Here is a 22,559-nt window from a genome sequence, read left to right on the forward strand (position 1 = left end):
TGCTAGACTGTCAGTTCCTGATAAGCTTCTAGGGAGCGTTCAGGCTTGATTTGATCTACAATCCTCTTGTCTTTTTGCCAGTCCATGGTATCTGCAAAACTCTCCTCCCACACCACATTTCAACTGAATCAACTTTCTGTTACCTTTCTTCACTGTCCAACTTTCAAAACCCTACACCGAAATAGTAAACGATATGAATTATTTTGGTCATCCTTACACTTCTAGTTCCTTGGCTAATGGAGATGTTGGTATCAGGTAAAGTGGCACAACTTCTTTACATTTTTCTGAGAGATATATGTATTATACATGGATGTGGTAAGCCATGATGATTGGTAGCTTAAACTTTTTATATCATCAGGATTGTCAAAGTCAATTTTTTTCCTATATTTGCATCTAATTTGAACTATAATTTATGAAACAAGTGAGCAATTACAAATTTTAAAACATAAATAACTAATACTAATAATGCCTCTACCATTTTTGTGAGATATGGCATAAATCAAAGAAAAACTCAATCTTTCCACATTTTTATAAAGTTTATGGAATGCAGCATTTTGATGATATTAACCATTCCGTTATGTCTGACTTTTGGTGATTTTTCAGTAGTGGGATGAACACAGATCATTTCCACTCCTCTGGCCAAATATTAGCTGTAGTGGTTTTGATTGGAACACATCTCGGTAGTTCCACAGGTATGATATCAATGCCTGGAGCCTTGTTGTTTGGTATTTGGCTCAAAGCCCATTCAACTTCATCCTCAGGCATGGGAGGTTCAAGTTCTATTTCATTTCTATATAATTTTGAAGAGAGCCAACTTCATTTCTGCATATGTATAGTTCTTCTGTGTATTCCCACCACCTGTTCTTAATGCTCTGTTGGTCAGTCAGTTCCTTCCTTTGGTTATCTTTGATGGTGCTTTTGTAAGCTGTAAATGGCATTTGGAACTTTTTGATTTGTGCATCCATTTTTGTAATCTTCTTTTAACTGCTCGCATTTCTGGTTCCAGTAAACTTCACTGTATATTCTTACTGCCCTTCAGAAATCTGCATTGTCTTGCTTCCTCCCTTTTACCAACAGCTTTTGCTGCTTTTCTACATTCAACTATTCTTATAGTTTCATCTGAGAGCCATGCTACGTGTTTGATTGCTGTTTCAACAACAGTAGATTGTCTGGGTTTGTTTTGACAGCAAGGATCGAGCTGGATCATCGTCGCCTGCATAAGATATAGTTTATCTGGTTCCGTTGTAGTCCAGTTGGTGATGTCCAAGTGTATAGGCGACCATTATGCTGTTTGAACCGAGTGTTCATGATGTGAAACTGATTTTCATGACAAAATTGTACTAAGTGATCGCCTGTGTCATTCCTCTCTCCAAATATGAAGTTGTCAGTAATGTCTCTTTCTCCTTGTGAGCCAACTTTTGCATTAAAGTCATCCATTATGCAAATGACATCTTTCTTGGGTACTTGTTTTAAGGTGTCTTGAATGGCAATATAGAAATCTTCGATTTACACCTCTGCTGCATAAGTTGTCGGAGCATATACTTGGATAACTGTGATATTTATTGGCTTGGCACAAATTCGAATTGTAATGATTTGATCACTGATTGCACTTTACCAAATCCAGATAGTCATCTGAAGTATATTAGACCAGTGATCCCCAACCTTTTTATCACCGGGGACCAGTCAATGCTTGACAATTTTACTGAGGCCCGGGGGGGGGGGATCTTCTGCCGAGGGACGTTGCCTGAGCCCCTGCTCCACTTGCTTTCCCGCTGGTGACCCTGACTTCCCACCGCCCGCTGTGGCTGCTGCCAGCAGCAGCTGCGCACTTCCATGCCGAGGGGGAGCCCTAGCCATGGCGGCTGCCAGAGAGCACCAAAGGTGAGCCGGCGGCAGAGTGGCAGGGCAGCCCCCGAGGCAGCAGCCAGGGAGGAGGACGAGGAGGAACTTTGGCCCGGTACCAACTGATCCACGGACTGGTACCGGTTCCCGGACCAGGGGTTGGGGACCACTGTTTTGTAGTTTATTCTTTTGCAGTGAGTTATAGCATGGAAGACATTCATTTGGTATGTCACAGTTTGGTATAGGAGAACGGATCCTTGCTTTATGTCATTTTTATCCAACATAACTGCATAATAGGAAACTTTGTGCTACTGCAAAGCAATATCTTTTAATTTTGTGAGTTAGCAACTGTTAAATATATATATGTTTTTATTTAACAACCTATGGATATGAAAGCTGGACCCTGAAGATAGAAGACAGGAGGAGAATAGATGCTTTCAAATTATGGTGTGGGAGATGAATGCTGCGAATATCATGGAGAGCCAAAGTTACCAACAAGATAGTTATAGAGAGGAGCAAACCAACTATGTCATTAGAAGGGAAGATATTACGGCTAAAGCTCACTTACTTTGGTACATCATGCAATCAAACTCGATAGAAAAATCATCAATGCTTGGCATGGTCAGCAGCAAAAGGAAACGTGGTCACCAAAGGATCTGCTGGCTCGACATGATCCAAGCCGATACAGGGATGACCATAAACCAACTAAAAGGAGCAGTCAGAGACAGGGGCGCATGGTGAAGATTTTCCTATAGAATCGCTGAGGGTCAGGCATGACTGAATGGATGACATCATCATCATTTACAAATCTTACCTTATAGTAATTTCATTAATTCGATAGGCCATACATAATAGTAATAGTAATAACATCAGCCATGGCTTATTCAGTGCTTGTGTCTATACATTTGTCCCTTTAGAAATAGTGTAGAATGGTTGCCATTTATATTTATTTACATTTACACTGGAGTCCCTACCTTCCCTATTCCACCACAACACAGACTGGTTAGTGGACACATTCAGTAACAAGGAGACATTACAGTCAATGGAACTGCCAATGATCAACAGGTCTTATTAGTCCAACTCAATGTCTTATTTAGTGAACACCAACACAACAGCATTTCTTGCCAGTCATTTATGTTACCAATGTACTACAGTGGCAAAAGGGAAAGTCTACTAATAATTTGTAGCATAAAAATAGACATCAAGATGTCATTTTGCCCTGTTCTACAGAAGAATCTCATATGCCTTTAGTATGCATGTCAAACCACGAAGGCCAATCAATATGTAGTTTGACAGGCTTTAACATAGTTGTCCACAATGTTGTCATAGTTGTGCAAGGGAACATTGGCTATTTCCAACAATAAACACCCCTGGAACTGCAAATGTCAACTCTTTATGCGGTCTTAAACCAAGTTCATGCAGTCTCTGAGGTTGTCTAAGATTGGATATGTGTTTGGTAGGACACTTCATCCAAAACTTGTAGAAACTATATGGAAGTATCCAAAAAATGTACATTTACTATCATCTGTTTTGTTGATTATTTTAAAGTGTTTGACTGCATTGATCACAAGAAGCTATGGGATGCCTTACATGAATTGGGAGTGTCCTCCCACTTAACCCACCTTGTCAGTTCACTGTATGCCAACCAGGAGGCCACAGTACAAACAATATATGGAGACACTGATTGATTCAAAGTCAGCCAAGGAGTGAGACACCCTTTCTTTTTAACCTTTATGCAGGAGTAATTATGCGGAAGCTTAATCTGGAAGAATCTACGATCGGAATCAGAATTGGAGGTCATAACATCTTCGCTATGCAGATGATGCAACACTCCTTGCTGAATAAGAGTGTGATCTGAAGACCTTGATAAAGAGACTAAAAGAAGAAAGTGAAAAAATGGGACTATACCTAAATATCAAAAAGACCAAGATTATGGCAACTACTGGCAGTAGCACCAAAGTCACAATTGACAATGAGAACATTGAATGTATTGATGATTTCATCTTTCTTGGCTCTATCATCACTCAAAATGGTGGATGCAGCTGTGAAATCAGATGGTGAATAACACTGGGCCGGAACGCAATGTTGGGCATGAACTAAATATGGAAGAGTAAGAAGCCTTAATACAAAGTACTGGCTAGTCAACGCTATTGTCTTCCCCATGGATGTGAAAGCTGGATCTTGAAGAAGGAAGACAGGAGGAGAATAGATGCTTTCGAATTATGGTGTTGGAGATGAATGCTGTGAATACCACGGTCAGCCAAAGTTACCAACAAGATAGTTTAAGAGAAGAGCAAACCAACTATGTAATTAGAAGGCAAGATATTACGGCTAAAGCTCACTTACTTCGTATACATCATGCGATCAGACTCGTTAGAAAAATCATTAATGCTTGGCATGGTCAGAGGCAAAAGGAACCATGGTTGCCAAAGGATCCGCTGGCTTGACACGATCAAAGCGATACAGGGATGACCATGAACCAACTAAAAGAAGCAGTCAGAGACAGGGGCACATGGCAAAGACTTTCCTATAGAAAGGGTCAGTCACAACTGAACGGATAACATCATCATCATCAACATAAGTGGGTGTATTTCATATTCTAGGCACTTTTTTGGCAACCATCACTAAGTAGTTTCAAGATGCAGGACTGTGGAATGTATGCACTGAATCAAGCACAATTGCAGAAGATTTGATAATAAATGGTCACAAGTATAACTATGCATTCAGACTTCACATATTATTTTATGAAGCTCTTAGTGTGGCAGTTTCCAGTCATGGTTGAAGGACATTCATGGAACAGATATTCTATATATGTATGAAATGGTGTACAACATAAGCAACCTTTGCAAAGATCTATGCATAGCTTTGCTGAAGGAAACCATTGATAAGCCATCAAGTTCAAGGATTAAGGAACTCTTTGAAGACTTCCGTAATTACCTCAGATATGAAAAAAGAAGTCTGTCAGCAATTTGGAAATCCTGTCTGGACATGGAAGAAATTCTTCTGGGCTTATTTAGAGCATCATACGAAGGTGACTGGATGATTCACTTAACATGTATCATCTACCTTCCTGCTACATTCCATTCCGTTCTCCCTAGATGACCACTATTCCACATGAACACCCAGACAGACATGGATATTTCATGCAAGGTGGGTTTTTGGTGCAGTTAGGATTCAGCAGTAGTTAAAGGTAAAGGTATCCCCTGTGCAAGCACTGTGTCATGTATGACCCTTGGGGTGACGCCCTCTAGCATTTTCATGGCAGACTCAGTACAGGGTGGTTTGCCAGTGCCTTCCCCAGTCATTACTGTTTACCCCCCAGCAAGCTGGGTACTCATTTTACTGACCTCGGAAGGATGGAAGGCTGAGTCAACCTTGAGCCGGATGCTGGGATCGAACTCTCAGCCTTATGGGCAGAGCTTTCAGACTGCTGCCTTACTACTCTGCGCCACAAGAGGCTCCTAGGATTCAGCAATACATTTGAGCAAATTCCTACAGCCCAGACAACAGAAGCAACAGTGAACAAAGAAATTTGACCACCAGGAAGAACAAAGGGACTTCACTTTGATTTCAGGAGCTTCTCACATCAAAAGGGATGAAAGCATATTTATATAGGAGTGTGTTTTGAAGACGTTGAAAAGCATGATTGGTTAATGCAGCAGTGCAATGACATCCCAAAAGAATAAAAAAGATGAGGCACACACTGAAGTTTTATCTGACAACCAGCTGAATCCAATGAGCTGTCGCTTGGTAAATGGGCAAAACTAACACCTGCCAACACATATACCTTCTCTGTTATGGCCCCCATGTTATGGAATGGTCTATTTGAGAGGGCAGGAAAGCTCCCACTCAACTAGTTTTCTACAAACTATGCAAAACTGAACTATTCAAGACGGCTTTTCTACACAGACAATAGAGCTGTACACAAAGTGATTCACAAAGTTATTTGGCTAAATTATTAGGGACTGTAGTCTATACTATTATTATTATTATTATTATTATTATTATATTTATATCCCGCCTCCCCCCGAAGGCTCGAGGCGGCTCACATAAAAAAAAAACCCTCCCCTAAAATCCATAGCAATAATATAAAATTACAGTAAATAACAACCAATTAATCAACAGTAACAACAATAACAACAATAGATGGCAATACTAATCATCGAGTCTCCACCACCTCAGCTATAGGGAGGTAGAGGGAGCTAGCACTTACTACCGCCAGATTTCATGGGGGGGCACCTGATCCTCCTCACCACCTGGCCTCACCGTAGGCCTGGCGGAAGAGCTCCGTTTTACAGGCCCTGTGAAATGCTGGTAATTCCCGCAGGGCCCTCAGCTCTTCTACGTTGAGTTTGCTGAGGGTTGGATCCTAGCTTGTAATTTTGCATCATTTAATGTGTTATCATAATGTGTTATCATGCTTTGTTGCTGTTCTGTTTTTCAGATTTCTGCTTGGTTCTGCAACCCTATTTCATTATTTACCGAATGTCCCATCTTGTTGATAACATCAATTCACTCTGTGTAATCCTCCATTGTTTCTCATTCAGAAAGGCAGTATATAAATAACATAAATTAAATATAGTCCTTGTTGCCTAAAGAAGAAAGCCGCATTTGAGGAATGTCTTAGCTCATCCCCTGGCACATGCAAGTGAATCAACCTGGAAGACTAGGCTTTGCTTGACAAAATGTTGGGGGGGGGGGGGAATGTGTCTTCAGCAGAAAACATCACAGTTCCATCTACCTGGATCACGGATAAAATTTAGTACAGAAGATGAAGACATTTGAACTGTTAGCAAAATCTATATTCTGTGTTATACTTCACAAAGGTATCCATAGTGAAAGGACAGATGCTGTTTTTTTATGTATACCTGCACGTGAATAATATCACATCAACTCACAAAATACAAGGTAAAAAAGGTATGTGTGCAGCTTATCTAACAGGTCTGAGCTCATCAAGTTCTACATTAAACAGTAGAGGATGCCTAAGCATACAAAGAAGTTTGTCAGTGAAAACACTTTAGACAACAAGTGATAAGGCCTGTTTCAAGATTATCAGAGACCAGAGAATGAGTATGTGAGATTAGGTCAACACAAGAAGCAGCTAATATGGCTGTATATATTACATGCAGCAGAATGAGGGATAAAAATTTTTATTCCCCCGTTGACCGATGTACTTACACTATGCCTTGGATTTGCAAGTAAAGCACCATGAGTTATATAAGCAAACACAGAAGTTTCCTCAGATAGTATGAATCTGTTGCTTTGATTGGGCTATATGTTTTCACTGGCTGTGACACTATGTCCAAATATGCATGGGGCGGAAAGGGCAGGCTGGCAGTGACAGGGCTGCAGGGCTAATCCCCAATTATGCATGATGTCACCACCATCCTGCCATCCTGACCGCCTCCCACCCCTGGCCCAAATCAGGGCCTCAAATGGCCTGCAGTAAGGGAACATGGATACCTTTGTGTTCCCTGTGATGCTATGGCTACCATCTGCAGCCCTGCCGGGTCAAGCCCCCCTCCACCAGGAATGGTTAGAGGTATTATTGATATTGGTTATTTGTAGGGGAATTGATTTGCTTTTCAATAGTACTTTAAAATGTGAATTGGCTCACTTGGCTCATGAGTTATAGCTCAAATTAGAAAAGGTAGAAAAAATTGGCTTTGGATATCGTGATGACCTAAAAAGCTTAAGCTACCAATCTTATATCTTATATATACATATAATACATACTAGAATTAAAGCTCGTTGTAGCTGATACAATGGGCTCTAGCAGGGGGGGAGGAGGGAAATAGCAAAGAGAGAGGGAGGTAGAAAGGAAGAGAGTGATTAAGATAGAGAGAGCTTGGCATTGGGAAGAATAATGGGAGGGGTTGTCCAGTCTGTAAGTGCATGAGGTTGAATATGTCTGTTGTGTGAGGGTGGTGTGGTAACAAATGAGGGCATGGGTATGGAGAGATGGGTGTCAAGAACCTGTGGTTTGGAATGTTAGTTGAGTGTGGGAGAGGACTGACCTTTGGGAATTGTGGCATAGTGGTTACAGATGAGCTTTCATCTGTATGTCTTCAGATATGTGAAGGGAAAATCAGACTGGAGACTCTCCTTAGGGGGAGATTGCATGGCAGCCAATCCCTCCCAGTTCTGCGTCATTTCCCTTCTTGTATGAATTAGGTCACAGACACCAAAATGTCCCCCTGCCCTAATCCACATGGGGTCATCACAATACACAGGCGTTCACTCTGCTCCTTCTATCTCTGTTTTTTTTTACTGTTGATATAATGTTATGTGCCCACATGCGTCTTTCACTGTTGCCCCTTAGAAGAAGAGATGGATTTTTGTACCCTGCTATTTACTTCCAAAAGGAGTCTCAAAGCAGTTTACAAAACCTTTTTCCATTCATCTCCTCACAATAGACAACCTGTGAGGGATGTGGGGCTGTGAGAGGTCTGAGAGAACTGGGAATGGGCTGCAGTGACCCAGCAGGCTTCAGGTGTCTCTAAGCCATTTAAAATCACCTTTTCTTCCTCTCCCCATAATAGGCACCCTGTGAGGCAGGTTGCTAGGGAGGGTGGCAAGTGTAGAGGCTGGCCCAATCAGGGTGTGGACAGCTCTGCTGGCCACAACCTGATTGACCTGTATTCAAGCACGGACACCCCAGACATGCTCCTCCCACAGGGGCGTTTCACAAATATATAGAGCACTCTGATGAATAGTGCTTGCATTACTGGACTCTGATTTTATCCTTATTCATGGTTCCTCTATATCAGGGGTAGTCAAACTGTGGCCCTCCAGATGTCCATGGACTACAATCCCCATAAGCTCCTGCCAGCATGCAAGAGCTCATGGGAATCGTAGTCCATGGACATCAGGAGGGCCGCAGTTTGACTACCCCTGATATAGAGGAACCATGAATAAGGATAAAATCAGAGTCCAGTAATGCAAGCACTCTTCATCAGACTATGATCTTCTTACACGACAGGGAACATATGGCAAATATATAGTTTTTTGCTATATATTCCCTGTCATGTAAGAAGATCATAGTCTGATGAAGAGTGCTTGCACTCAAAAGCTCACACCCTGAATAAATCTTTGTTGGTCTTAAAGGTGCTACTGGACTCTGATTTTATTGTGCTACTTCAGACCAGCACGGCTACCCATTTGAATCCATGAATAAGGATATACCTTTCCAAAAAACATAAAAGAAAGTTTTGGCTCTTGATCCACATACTATTAAGGATATTTCCTCACTCCTTCATGGCTACCCTTCCCAGTCTCAAACTCTGATTTCTTGGTTGCAGCCTCCCTTTTGTTTGATGACTGGGCCAAAGAACAGAAAATCGTTAATAATTTAATTTATTCATCATCAACCTTAAACCTGTATAAGTTTTCTTGATATTCTCTGGCACTTTCTGCTTTACCATTCATAAGCAGTAGTTTCAAGTCTTCACTAGTTTTTTGCTGGTAATTTGCATATTTCAAGTTGTTAATGTTCCTTCCATCAATTTTCACTCCACCTTCGCATAAATCTAATCAAGTTTTCCTTATTACATGGTATGCATATAGATTGGAGTGCCACAGGGTGCAATCCAATTCCCAAATTCATCATCTTTATGTAAAGCCCTTAAACTAAAATATTTGTAGTTTCAGGGCTGCCTGTCATCATCAATACGATACACAGCTCTCTTTCTTTGGATCCTTATCCAAATCTCCTGGTGATAAAGCAGAGGACCTAAACTGCTGCCTGGCTGCTGTGGTTAAATGGCTAAGTAAGCAAGGTAAAGAGTAAAGAACTGAAACTAACTCCTGGAAACGCAGGAATAATGCTGGTTGCGAAGGCAGGGGTCTTGAAGGACATTATGCTCCCCACTTTTGAAGTGGTTCAGCTGACCTTTCCCAACTCAGTTAAGATCTTTGGGAATCTAATATTATTGCTGGAGAAACAAATTAATGCAGTGGCAAAAGGAGGATATTTTACAATTTGGCCTAGTTTGAAAGATGGCCCCTTGCCTTGATATGGCTGATCTGCCTACATGGATATATGTCATTGTGACAATGAGACTCGACTACTGTAATGCATTATACATTGGTCCCTCATTAAAATCAATTCAGAAACTCCAGCTGATGCAGAATGGTGTGATATGAGATCCCAACAAGTTGTGCTGCTTGTGTGGGGATGAATTAATTATTATTATTTAAAAAATAAATGCAAGTCCCCCCTTCTTAAATAGGCAGGTCAACCCACCTTCTCCCAAAGTAGCCAATGATGGGCCCCTGGGCATTCAAATGTTTGCTGGCCAAACTCCTCTCACTTTGAGTTGACCTGCGTGAGTGGTGGTTCAATGAAGCAAAGTAAGTGTTTCTGTTTTAACGCCGGTGGCTGGGCAGTTGTGACATAGGGGCCTGGCTCAGCCTACTGTTTGACTGCAGCTTGGAGTTCAGACTGTCGCCAGGCACTAGGCTGTGGAAGGTCTCAGGCGAGCTCTGGGGGGAGGGAGAGGGGCCTGCTGCAGCCTAGCATCTATATGTAGCCCAGTGTTAGGCCAAACCAGCCCCCTGGTGAACTCTGGGGCTAGGGGGCTGGGAGAAGGGCTTAGCGAGCTCTGGGCTTGGTGAGTGGCAGAGGAGCAGTCTGGGAAGCATGGCTAGCTAACATTACTTCCTGTGTGCCTCAAAGCCTTAAAAATGTGTCAGGGATGCCTCCATAGTCAAAAGGTTGAAAAAGGCTGATTTAAAGTATTGACTATCACATGAAGCAGTCAGAGAAACGGGCAGATGGTGAAGACGTTCCTATAGAATCGCTGAGGGTCGGACACAACTGAACGGATAAGATCATCATCACCATCATCATCATCTGACAATACTGAGAAGAACTATGTGAAATTGCAAATTATATACATATACTGATTTTTTTTTGAAACTGAACATTCAGGATTTGCATACTAACTTGTTTTGCATTGACAGATGCGACAACCATTCTGGTCAACTCTGAAGTTGTAGACACAGTCTCTCTCAGTTAATGTGCAGTTCACAAGAGGATAACAAGTGGGAGGACCTATTGTGATATAAGTTGGTTCTGGGAAGAAAAAAAAAGAAATTATTTATTTAAAAATAAGCTATATAATAATAGCTAATATCTGAAAGACAGTTTTTATAGAACTACCTGATATTTAGACACAGAATTTCACACACTCAGGAAACCAGAAAAAATATTCTACACTCACAAATGTTATAACAAACTTGTGCAGTCATAAATAGATACTGTGCATGTGCTGGCCTGCTGTGGAGAGGGTATTTTGTAACTCAAAATGCACAGAGCTTCTCCATCCCCTTCCTTCACACCATTTCCTGCCTTTTCCAGCATGAGATATATAGAGAAGAGAGTTCTTGCCCCAGTTACTCTCTGCTGCCACTAGTGGTAATGGTTACCAAATTTAGCTGAGCTCAAAGCAGAGCAAAAGGGAGGGCTGTGTGACTGCACAGGTGACCACTCAAACAACTGTAAATGCAACCCAGATTAGAAAGCTAACTTGCCAGTCTTAGGAAAGTGTATGTGAGCTCTCAGTTGAGATACAGCAGGACCATTCTCCCATTGTTGTTTCTTGAGGCATCAGCATACATCATATGTTGTTGTTGTTAGGTGCGAAGTCATGTCCGACCCATCGTGACCCCATGGACAATGATCCATCATATAGTGTTGTTTAAAGACACTAGAAGAGGGCCATATTGCAACCTTACAGATGAAGTCCATGGAGAAACCACAGAGAAAAGTTGCAGATGTAGACTGAGTCCAGGTAGAGTGGACATGGATCTGCAGTGGGCAGTCAACTTGTGCCAATTTATAACAGTGTGATACATATGGTCACCAATCTCAATAGATTGGGATGACAATTTCTTGTCTTTGTTAGAGCTTACTGAAACAATGAATAAGCTTGTTGTAGTGGTTAAGAGCTGCGACCTCTAATCAGGCGAGCCAGATTTGATTCCCCACTCTTTCACATGCAGTAAGCTGGGTGACCTTCGGCTAGTCACAGCCTCATTAGATGGCAGAATATCAAAGGGTGGGACCTGTATACCCAGTGTTGTGTAGGAACATTTCCAATGCTATACTCTACAAAAAATTTTCTGCACATAAATATATCTGTTTATCTATAGTTGTCAGCACCATTGTGCTACAAATCAATGTTAGAGTCTAACTACAGTATATGAAGCACAAAATTGTACATGGTAAAGGAGTTTACTATTTATTATTTGCCTTCTTTTGCCAGCTCATTTAAATGTTATTTAAACTTAGCTAACTTTTAAAATATTTATATTTGAACTGGAAAATTTCCCCTAGAAAGCCCAACTTCAATGCATGTTTCCCCAATTTAAATATGATGAACATTCAAATATACAACTTATTAAAAGCATGTCTAGGTGGTAATAATATTCTTATAAGATATGTCACTTGAATTAAAATGTAGATCTTTTATTGTTTTTTTCAATCTCTTCCAAAGGAAATCAACAAAGTGAATACAACTTTTTATTTATTAATGGTAAATGCAATAGTTTAAAACTGCATTGGTCTGAGAAAAGTCTAAATGTATGCTGAAAGAAATCTAAGCATATATTTGAAAACGTTATCCATTTATGTTATTATCTAATACTATTTGCAGCCTTTGAAAATTACAATTGTTTATAATTTATATACTCTTGAAAGATAACAGAATTACTTTAATGCAAATAATAAAAGGTAACTGGTTGCATATTTTACATTCTTTGGTAATCCCATGTAGATTTCAATACTATACATCTCAGTTTTTTCAATATAATCCTGACCACCTTCTCCTATCTATAAAGGTAAACTCCAAGATAGAGCAATATTATATGCATGCCTGACTCTCAATAAGCTGCAAAAGGGGTCAAAAGAAATAATTTCATCCCACCCCCCACAAAAATGCAGCTTCATAAAGGGGCGAGGGACATCATTTTTCACTTCAGTGAACAAGACTCAACAAATAAAGCCAGTTCAGCTACTTCCAGGCTTCTGGCTGTTTGAATAGAAAAACAGTTAAGCTTGAAAAAGCATTCGTAGTCATGTGATCTAGGTTAGCCTTTCACTGCTGCTCCTGACAAACTGCTGAAGAAAAACTGAGTGCACAGATGAAGAGACAATGGATGGGAAAATAACACTCTGTGTCTGTATGTTTAAAAATTATTGAAAACAGTAGAAAGTAAGAAACACAGAAAAAAGAAAGGGCAGAAATGGTAGATGGGATTGTAATTTAGATAATATATATAAAGTATGAAGACCAGTATAAGTTCAGTTAAAGCAGCTTCCAAGTGGATACTAAAACAGCTTTTTTTTAGGTGGTCACTGAATGTCTTTCAATGAATTCAATAAATTTTCATTCATCATCTTGGCCAAAGTCTCTAAAAGGTATATCTAGTGTCTCTGACAAAATAATATTCCCACTCTAAATTTTAAAAAGTTATAACTAAATTACTTTCAAGTTTTCTTTACAGAGAGTAAAACTAAAGCCAGTACTTGATAAACAAAATGGCAGCTGAAGTAGAAAGTTCAAGATCTCAGTAACATGGAAAAATATACTTGTTTTAGTTAGCAACCAAGAAACCACATTTGGTACTAAGTGAAATCTTTAAGACAGCCTTATATTGAGCACAAGGGCTGTAATAGACAGACCTCTCTGAAAACATAAACAATACAAGCCATTGACTATTTCTATTTCAGTATCAAAGCTGAGTTGGCATGTGATGTTGGTCTTTTTAAAAGTTCTATGAGATGCTAGCCTTTACTTAAAAAAAATATAACTATTAAGGAAATTTCTTGCTGTTCCTGAAGCATGGGGGGGGGTAGCTATGGAGGAGGGGTGGTCCCTGGAAAGTGAAGGCGGGGGGGGGGGGAAAGAAGGATACAGGGCTCGTGATCTGGGCTGGAGGTGGCGGGCAGGGCTCCCCTGCTCAGCGGGAGCAGCAGAAACTCCCTGTCGTTCTGCTGGACAGGTGGGCAGGTTGAGTGCTGGGCTGGCCAGGGCACTGTGGGAGTGCCCTCTGCACCGGAGTGCCCGGGGAGCATCTGGCTGTGAAGCTGCATGTACGCTTTGCGGCTGACTTCAGGGGGTGGGCACTCCAGAGGCCAGCCCAATCCAGATGGCCCATGGGCTGGACAGGGCTCAGACACTGCTCCTCCTACAGTGGTTCTTACAAAACATTAAGAGCCACTAATGGTTACAGATTTATATGCCTGTTTTCTCCTGAGAATCTTAGGACCTATGATGAGTAACAACAACATAAAAATAATTTTATAGAACAAACATTTAAATATATTTAAAAACTGCATTTAGGTCTGCAGGTCAAGTTGCCACTAAAGCTCTCCAAAATAACTCTGTTAATCTTGCCAAAATGACAGGAGAAGCCCATCCCCTAACCTCTTGCATGGTGTTCCAGAAGCTTTGAGCAGTCACCAAAACAACTCAAGCTCACATTATTACTGAACAATCCTTACACCAAGCAAGATGCAAGTATAACCTTATCTTTCTCAAAAGTATTTTTAGTTCACTTGAACTATAAAATAGGCCAAAGGGCCACAGACAATGGTTATTGTATTGTATTATATAACTAGGGACAAATCCCATTGCATTCAGGAATACAATGAGCACTAGATTGGGGGGTGGGTGGGTGGAAGAACTGTGCAGATGGCCTCTCCCTCCCCCCAGGACATGGAAAGGCTGCAGGCTGGAGGACCCCGGGCAGGGAACTCACCGGCAGGGGCAGCTCTCATGCAGCAGGGATCTACAGTCTCTAAGCCTCGGAGGGAAGTGGAAGGGGGAGGGGGTGGCCAGGGGTGGGGCTGGCCGCTGGACAGACAGGCAAGCTGGTTGGAGGAGAAAGCACTCAGAGGCGGGACAGCCACCCTGAGTGGGTGTTAAGCGCTGAGTGGCATTTAAGCTATAAGACCACGCTCCTCCTCCTAGGCCTTACCAGAAATATTGTGGAACAGATTGCTTCACTAAAATTATGATACAGTTTCAATTTATAAGCCTTCATCTTTCAATTGTTAAACAGTACCATTAGGCAAAGTTTTTAAAATGCAAAGTATATTGCACTAAAATTATAGCTCAAGCAAATAAAATATGCTTGCCCACCTTTCCCAGATTACATTATGACACAAGAAGAGAGACCCCTAATTAGGCTACACACACACTTATGCTCTTCAAACCACTTCCACTCATTACCGTCAACTAAATAGACATTGGTTAAAACAATTTGATAATGCCAAGTACTCTGTTTTCTATGCTGTCAACTGTGTTATTAATTAATTGCAACCTTATAATTGTTTGCTATGGCATTGAAAAGCAATTAAGTTCCAGTAATTTATAAAAGTTTAAGATCACTAAGACCATGGTGACACTAGGGCTCTCGCAATTGGTCCTACCCATCAGAAAGGCCACACCATGGATCTCATTATTGGCACAAGTTTGAAAGTGGATCTGGTCACAGCAAACACCATGCCATGGTCAGACTATTATACTCTAATCGCTAAAACCACCACCCTCTCCTCAGTTAGGCACTGAACGGATTTTAGCTTGACTGTAGAGACTTATGGATCCAATTTGATTCCTGAATGCTCTGCAGCAGTGGTCCCCAACCTTTTTATCACTGGGGACCACTCAACGCTTGACAATTTTACTGAGGCCCGGTGGGGGGGGGGGAGTAGTTTACTCCTCTACTCTCAACCACTGCCCTAACACTCTCTGATCGCTATGGTAATGTTTAAGCATCCCTTCAAAATAAGATACAGACACGCCACAACAATGAACATAAGGAACATTTTATTTTCATGGAAATTTTAACTCATGACAATGACAAATCAATGGGAACCCTGAGCTTGTTTCTCTGCAACGAGATAGTACCCATCTGGGAGTGATGGGAGACAATGACACCCGGAGTGTGTTGTAAAGGACCGGGGGGGGGGGAAGGCATCCTTCGCGGCCCACCTCCAATTAGTCAATGGACCACATGTGGTCCGCAGCCCACAGGTTGGGGATTGCTACTCTGCAGGACCCAATGCCTCCTGGCAACTCTTTAAATGGTCTGGTCAGTGACTGGCACAACTGAATACTGGCTGTCACTGATGAGATAGCTTCCTGACGTCCTATCTAAAGTGAGCCTCTTGGTACACTGAAGAGCTGAGAAGACTTGAGCGAGTTTAGAGGAAGACTCATGAAGAAGCTTCAAGAACATCTTAAAGAATGCAGATGAAAGCCAATGAGATGGCAGTGAAGTCAGTAAAATGAAACTTTTAATCAAACTCTGTAAACTCATGCCCTGCACAATTGTTTAGGATAGTTTGGTCTCTCACTGCCCTGGAAGAATGGTAACAAAATAATACTCAATCAGATATCAGCTGTGAGGCACTTGCAAGTCATTTTGCAGAAAAAATCTGGTCACTCTGCTGTGACCTCCCTCCAACCTTAGAGGTGAAGTGTCTGCCGCCATTCCGTTGCAAAAAGCCCCACAGTCCCCCTCATATGCACAGGAGAGAAGCTCCTCTGGCACATGCTGGCTGCCCAGCACAACGGCATGCAACGCGGGGCTGGAAGTGCTGGGAGCGTTCCGATGCAGCGGCAGTGGCGGCGCAAGAGATTGGGGGCATGAGGCTCCCACTGCATGATGGTGGGGAGGAGCATGCTGCTCTCCCATCATGGTGGGGGTAGGGGGATGCCTCTGTCAGCTCCGCTGAGTTTGGTTAGACATACCTACTGAGGTAATTCATTGTCTAATTCCTTCTCAGCTCTCCTATAACCAACTGAGAACCCAAAATTTCTTTCACTACTGTTAGTTTGGGCTTGTTAGGAAAGGATACTACAGAGGCATCCATTGGTATGGGATAATTAGATTTTAAGAAGGAAGAGACATATAAACGATGATTGACTGAGCTGGGAAAGAAAACCGAATTTGGGTAGTGTCAAAGCGCTGGATTATTACTAGTTTCACCAATCACGGGCTAAACTTCTTTAATCCAGATTTTTGCATTTTGGAGGGGAACTTGCACTTACACCCTAAATTCTCACTGGTTCCAGAAAGGAACTCACAGGCTCTGGAAAGTCTATTAATATGTTAGCATCAGTAGCAGTTCTGTGTTGAGGGCTGAAAATCAGGAAAACAGTAACTGACAATCTGTGTGAAGTTTCTCTGTCCTGGGCTCATGCCAAGAATACAGAGAGTTCTTGTTAATGTAGGATTAGCCAGCATAGAACTTTTCATGTTCTGTGGTAATGGTCTGACTAAAATCTCTATGCTTATTGATGATTGCAAAATATTTGTCCTTTTTAGGTTTTATGGTTAGTTATTAAAATTTTAATATACCCTTGATTTTTAGCTACTTTCTGATGAACACTTCAGAAAGACTCTATCTCAAATTTCACTATAAACTGTTCTACTTTGCTTCTCAGTGAGGTCTGGAACTGATGGTCAGCATAGGCAGGGAAAATACATAGTACTACACTAAGGGAAGAAATAGGAGAAAGAGTAGCCCTTAACCCAATTTCATGAAACACAAACACAGATAAATTACTGGGTTGCAAAAGAATTCTTCTCACTCATGGCAGCTCATACTGACATGTGTGTATATTGGAGTTTTAAACATGGGAACCCCTCTCCAGGTCCTCAGATAATACGGTAATCTGCCAATATATCCATAAAACTCAGAATCCCATTTAAAAACTGCTATTTGAATTAATTATATAATAATATAGATAGCGAGAAATATTGTACTTCTATATCTCTGTCAGGCAAACCTTCCTTGCCTGATGCTGGTGTGAAAAGCTCTCTCCATCAGCAAGCTATAGAATTAAATGGCCTTAATCTAAAAAGTCAGAATTAACTAATATACAATAAATAAGTAGGGACACTCTCAAAAATTGAAAGATTGGAATGACTTGTAAGTTTAATGTAGGAATATAATTTCAGTAAGTGAAGAGTAGCTCTCTCTATCTTGTAATTCTGGAACATACCTAATCAGTTGACAATTTATAGTATCTTTAAATATGTTCACTGCAATGTTATAAAAATACATTCAAATGTGCATGAGTGCAACAACAATATTTAGTTGATTAATCAAACAAATTTTGTACTATGACCCCCCGAAGCCTATTTACTCTTTAATGAAGTTTTAAAATGTACATGTACTTGAAATATGTCTGTTCCCAAAATAAAAGAAGTTAAATGCTGCCTCCTGAGCTGCAGAATGTGCATTTACTTAAGCTTCCTGGAAAAACATTCAGAGCATTCCAAGGGTGACTAAATGTTTTCCAACCACATAGTTAGCATTCCAGACAGCTTTTCTTTTCCCTGAGTTCATTACATGAAAAATACCAGTTCCAAGTTCAGTACTGGAGAGTTTCCTTCCTGGTGCCCAAATGCCTAATGCAAAAATAACAAATCATCCTAATGAAGTGTTTTAGTGGTTGTATTACTTGGCTTTATCCTTTAATTAAAACTTTACAGAATTACTAAAAACAAAGACTTTGCAAAAGATAGGCTATTATTATAGAAAATACCTGGCTATACAACACCTCCAACAAGGCATAATTTAATTTGATTTCTTCAAGAAGCACTGCTCCATAAACTCAGTTTTTAAGAGTTATATAATGCATATTTATGTCCTCTAGAAGAAGAGGTAAATCTAGTCAAGGAATGTTCCCTAGAAGAAACTATTTCCAGGTTTCTGGGTTCAGCAAGTATTGCTTGTACCCCTTCTTCAATAAAAAGCTTTAATATCGCTCAGATATAATTTGAAAGCCCACAACAAAATGAAACAGACTAGGGCAATACAAAGGAATAGAAAAATGACTCTATGGCATCATCCAGTGCCATATGAATGCCTCCTTACCACACATTGTTTTGTTTTTGTTTAGCTGGTAGTTTCAGTTTCACTTTTAAAAATAATTGCCCCACTGCTAAAAACTGAAATATTGTCATGGAGTACAGCAGGAACTTTCCGCTCCTTATCTAGGTATATTTATAATTATTATTTTACTATAAAAGCATTTATACTTTCACATTTCATAAACATACTAAACATGAATCTCCAATCTGCAGAAAAATGTGACTTCATAAAAGAAAAAAAACTGATAAAAACAACAGCCTGATAAGAAACCAGTGTGTAGAAAGGACAAGTTATTGAACACAGCCGGGTACAAATAAAGCTTCTTCTACACACTCCGCCCCATCAGAATCTTGAGAGGTAGAGATTTACAAACTGTTCCCCCACCCATACAATACCTTGCATGATTATATGCATTTATTCAGTTCTCACATAAAGCAGAAGGTAAGTACTTATAACATGGGAAGTAGTATGTGCGCTGGAGTGCCAAAATCTTCCTTGCTTTTCTTCAAACCAATGGTAGAAGCACTTTTCTGTATATGTAGTTCCAATACTGGATATGAGCAAGCCAGATTTGGAGAAAAACACTGAAGCCACATAGTACAGACAAGGGAAGGGGGACATATCTTGCTCTCTTTACTACCAATTCCTGATGGTTAGGGCGGCAAAGCATGAGATTTATGCTGCCTCTATTGAGTCCACAAGCTCTCGTCTGGCCCAATTATTTAGGGTAGTTCGATCGTTGACCGCTCTCTAGGAAGGGCGCCAAAACAATAGTCAATTGGCTCTTGACTGTGAGGCATTAGTGAGCTTTTTCACGAATAAGGTCTTGTTGCTCAGCCGGGACCTTCCCGCCACCTTCCCATTACAGATAGGGAACCAGAGGCCCGTTGGCTGCCAAGGGAGGATGTGTTTGATGGCTTTAGATGTTTCTCAGAAACCGAAGTGGACAAGTTGCTGGGGTTGGTAAAGGCAACCACCTGCCCATTGATCCCTGCCTGTCTTGGTTACTTAAAACTAGTGACCAGTAGGTAAGAGGTCCTCTGAGTGAGATTGTCATCCTCTCCCTGTCTACAGGGGAGTTCTCAGAGGTGCTAAAGGATGCAGGGATTTGTCCCTTGCTGAAAAAATCATCATGGGACCTAGCCAGCTACCACCTACTTTCACAACTTGCAATCCTGGGAAAGGTAGTTGAAAGGGCTGCAGCAGACTACCTACTGGCATACTTGGAGGAAACTTCGGTGCTCGATCCATACCAGTTAGGCTTCTGTCATGGCCATGGGGTGGAGATGGTACTGGTCTCCTTGGTGGATGATTGCTAGCACCAGGTGGATTGGGACAGATCGGTCATACTTGTATTGCTCAATCTGTTGGCTGCGTTTGATGTGGCTGACCATGAATTATTGGTCTACTACTTTGCTGGAGCTGGGATTTGGGAAACAATGCTTCAATGGCTGTGCTGTTTTTTCTGAAACCAGAAAAAGAGGGTGGCAGTGGGGGAGACTCTGTTGCACCTCTATAGACTTCCTTGTGGGGTCCCACAAGGTGTGATACTCTGCTCTACGCTATTTAGCATCTTTATTCACCATCTAGGACAGCTGGTCTGGACTTACGGACTGGGTTGCCATCGATATGCAGATAATACCCAGCTTTATCTCCTCATGGACAGCCACCTGGATTCCCCCTCCCAGATACATTTACCAGATGTTTGGAAGCCATTGCTGGATGGTTAGAGCAGAGCTACCTGAAACTCAACCCCTCCAAGATGGAGGGTCCTGTGACTGAGCAGGAAGGAGGCAGAAGCATATCTACCCATCTTTGTAGGAACTCATCTCAACATCTCACCCACAGCAAGGAATCTGGGAGTGATTCTGGATGCCTCCCTATCGATGTAGGCACTGGTCACCGGAGTAGCACATGTGGTGTTTGACCATCTCCACCAAGCGAGGCTACTAGCGCCCTACCTGCCCATGGACTGTTTGGCTACCGTGATCCATGCAACAGTCAGCTCTAGACTGGACTACTAATCTGTTAGTGATCCCTGGCCTCAGATAGGTACACCTGGCCTTAACCCAAGCTAGGGCCTTTTTGGTCCTGGTTCTGACTTGGTGGAATGAGCTCCCAGAATATCTGAGGGCTCTGACAGAGCTGGGCCTGCAAAACGGCATTCTTCTACCTTTGGTTGGGGCCAGGTTGTTTAAGAGCTTTGGACCTCCCTGGCTTTGCTATATCATTGATTGAACCCCTTTGTGGATAGTGGTGGGGGGTGGGGTGGAAGGATTTCCTTTTTGTCATCTGGAGGTTTTAAAGGCTTGGGGATTTTATTGGGGTTTTATGTAATTTGCCTTGAGTCCTACCAAGGAGGGAGGCGGACTGTAAGTGTAATAAATAAAAACATAAATATAAAAAACAGAACTCCCTCTTATTCCACCTGCTAGGTTTATAGGGCAGAGTATGAAATGCATTGAGTTTTTGTTGATTTTATAACCAGATCACCTCTATATTTCTTGCAGTAAACCAAGATGTATTGTAATGGTACTAGATCACCATGGATCCCTTTAAATCTGTGTTCTGATATATTCTTATTAACGAGTAAACATTTTTGTTGCTCTTTTTGACACCCTGGAGGCAGTGTGTGATGCACAACAGGTTGCATGAGAACTTCATAGCAGTAATTGAACGTGCTACAAAATTGCTGATTCTCCACAAATGGAATTATTAAATAGTTAGGAAGAATATTTTACCAGAACTTAACAGTGTTTGCTGTTGCAGCCTAAGTTTTTGCTATAGACTGCTATAGATGTTTTTGCTATAGACTGACAATGTGCATATGATGATTGACATAAAGCTTTTCCAGATACCAGATCAGCATTACTCAGCTTCCAAGCTGTCTTCTATAGCTATCTCTTCCTTTCAGCATTCTTATTCCTCTTGCATCACCTCTACTATCTGCTCCCACAAAAGTCTAACAGATTTCCTATCTAGTCACCTATAGGCATGGTCCAGCTCACCATTGGATGGATTTCAACAGCTGAGACCCTTTTAAAAAAATTATTATTATTATTATTATTATTATTATTATTACTAATTAGATTTATTACTCGCCTCTCCCCAGAGGCTCGAGGTGAGTCACAATATATAAAACCTGAGGCAAAAAAACACAACCCTTATCTACACTACCCCTAGATAACCTGTTCTAGAGGGGAGGGAGACAGAGGGCGCTGTGGCATTCGCTAGAGAGCCAGTTTGGTGTAGTGGTTAGGAGTGCGGACTTCTAATCTGGCATGCCGGGTTCGATTCTGCACTCCCCCACATGCAGCCAGCTGGGTGACCTTGGGCTCGCCACGGCACTGATAAAACTGTTCTGACCGGGCAGTGATATCAGGGCTCTCTCAGCCTCACCCACCCCACAGGGTGTCTGTTGTGGGGAGAGGAATGGGAAGGCGACTGTAAGCCGCTTTGAGCCTCCTTCGGGTAGGGAAAAGCGGCATATAAGAACCAACTCTTCTTCTTCTTCTTCTTCTACTGCTACTTAGTTTATACCTGTAGGGAGAAGCCCTGATCTTCCTTGTGGCCCAGCCTCAACCAACAACCTGGCGGAAGAACTCCGTTTTACAGGCCCTGCGGAACACCGAAAGCTCCCGCAGGGCCTGCAGCTCCTCTGGGAGATCATTCCACCAGGTTGGGGCCAGGAACAAAAAGGCCAGGCGTGCCTCTCTGGGGCCGGGGACAATCAATAGATTCGTACCCACAGAGTGTAAGGCCCTGACTTGTAAATGACACTCCCAACTTCAGTCCTGATCCCTGCTGGAAATACACTTCACAT

The 22,559-nt window shown here is 41.7% G+C and overlaps 1 protein-coding gene across 8 annotated transcripts in view; it reads right to left on the minus strand.

Annotated features, from left to right (window-relative positions):
• CRIM1 (cysteine rich transmembrane BMP regulator 1) overlaps positions 1–22,559 on the minus strand; it is a 188,842-nt gene that overhangs the window by 38,656 nt on the left and 127,627 nt on the right. For all 8 annotated transcript variants that reach the window (XM_077344009.1, XM_077343994.1, XM_077343984.1 and 5 more), the window contains one exon: positions 10,790–10,918. In XM_077344009.1, the coding sequence (XP_077200124.1) occupies positions 10,790–10,918 (129 nt within the window). The remainder of the gene's footprint in view (positions 1–10,789; positions 10,919–22,559) is intronic.

This window comes from Paroedura picta, chromosome 1, assembly GCF_049243985.1.
Source record: "Paroedura picta isolate Pp20150507F chromosome 1, Ppicta_v3.0, whole genome shotgun sequence".
Taxonomy (NCBI): domain Eukaryota; kingdom Metazoa; phylum Chordata; class Lepidosauria; order Squamata; family Gekkonidae; genus Paroedura; species Paroedura picta.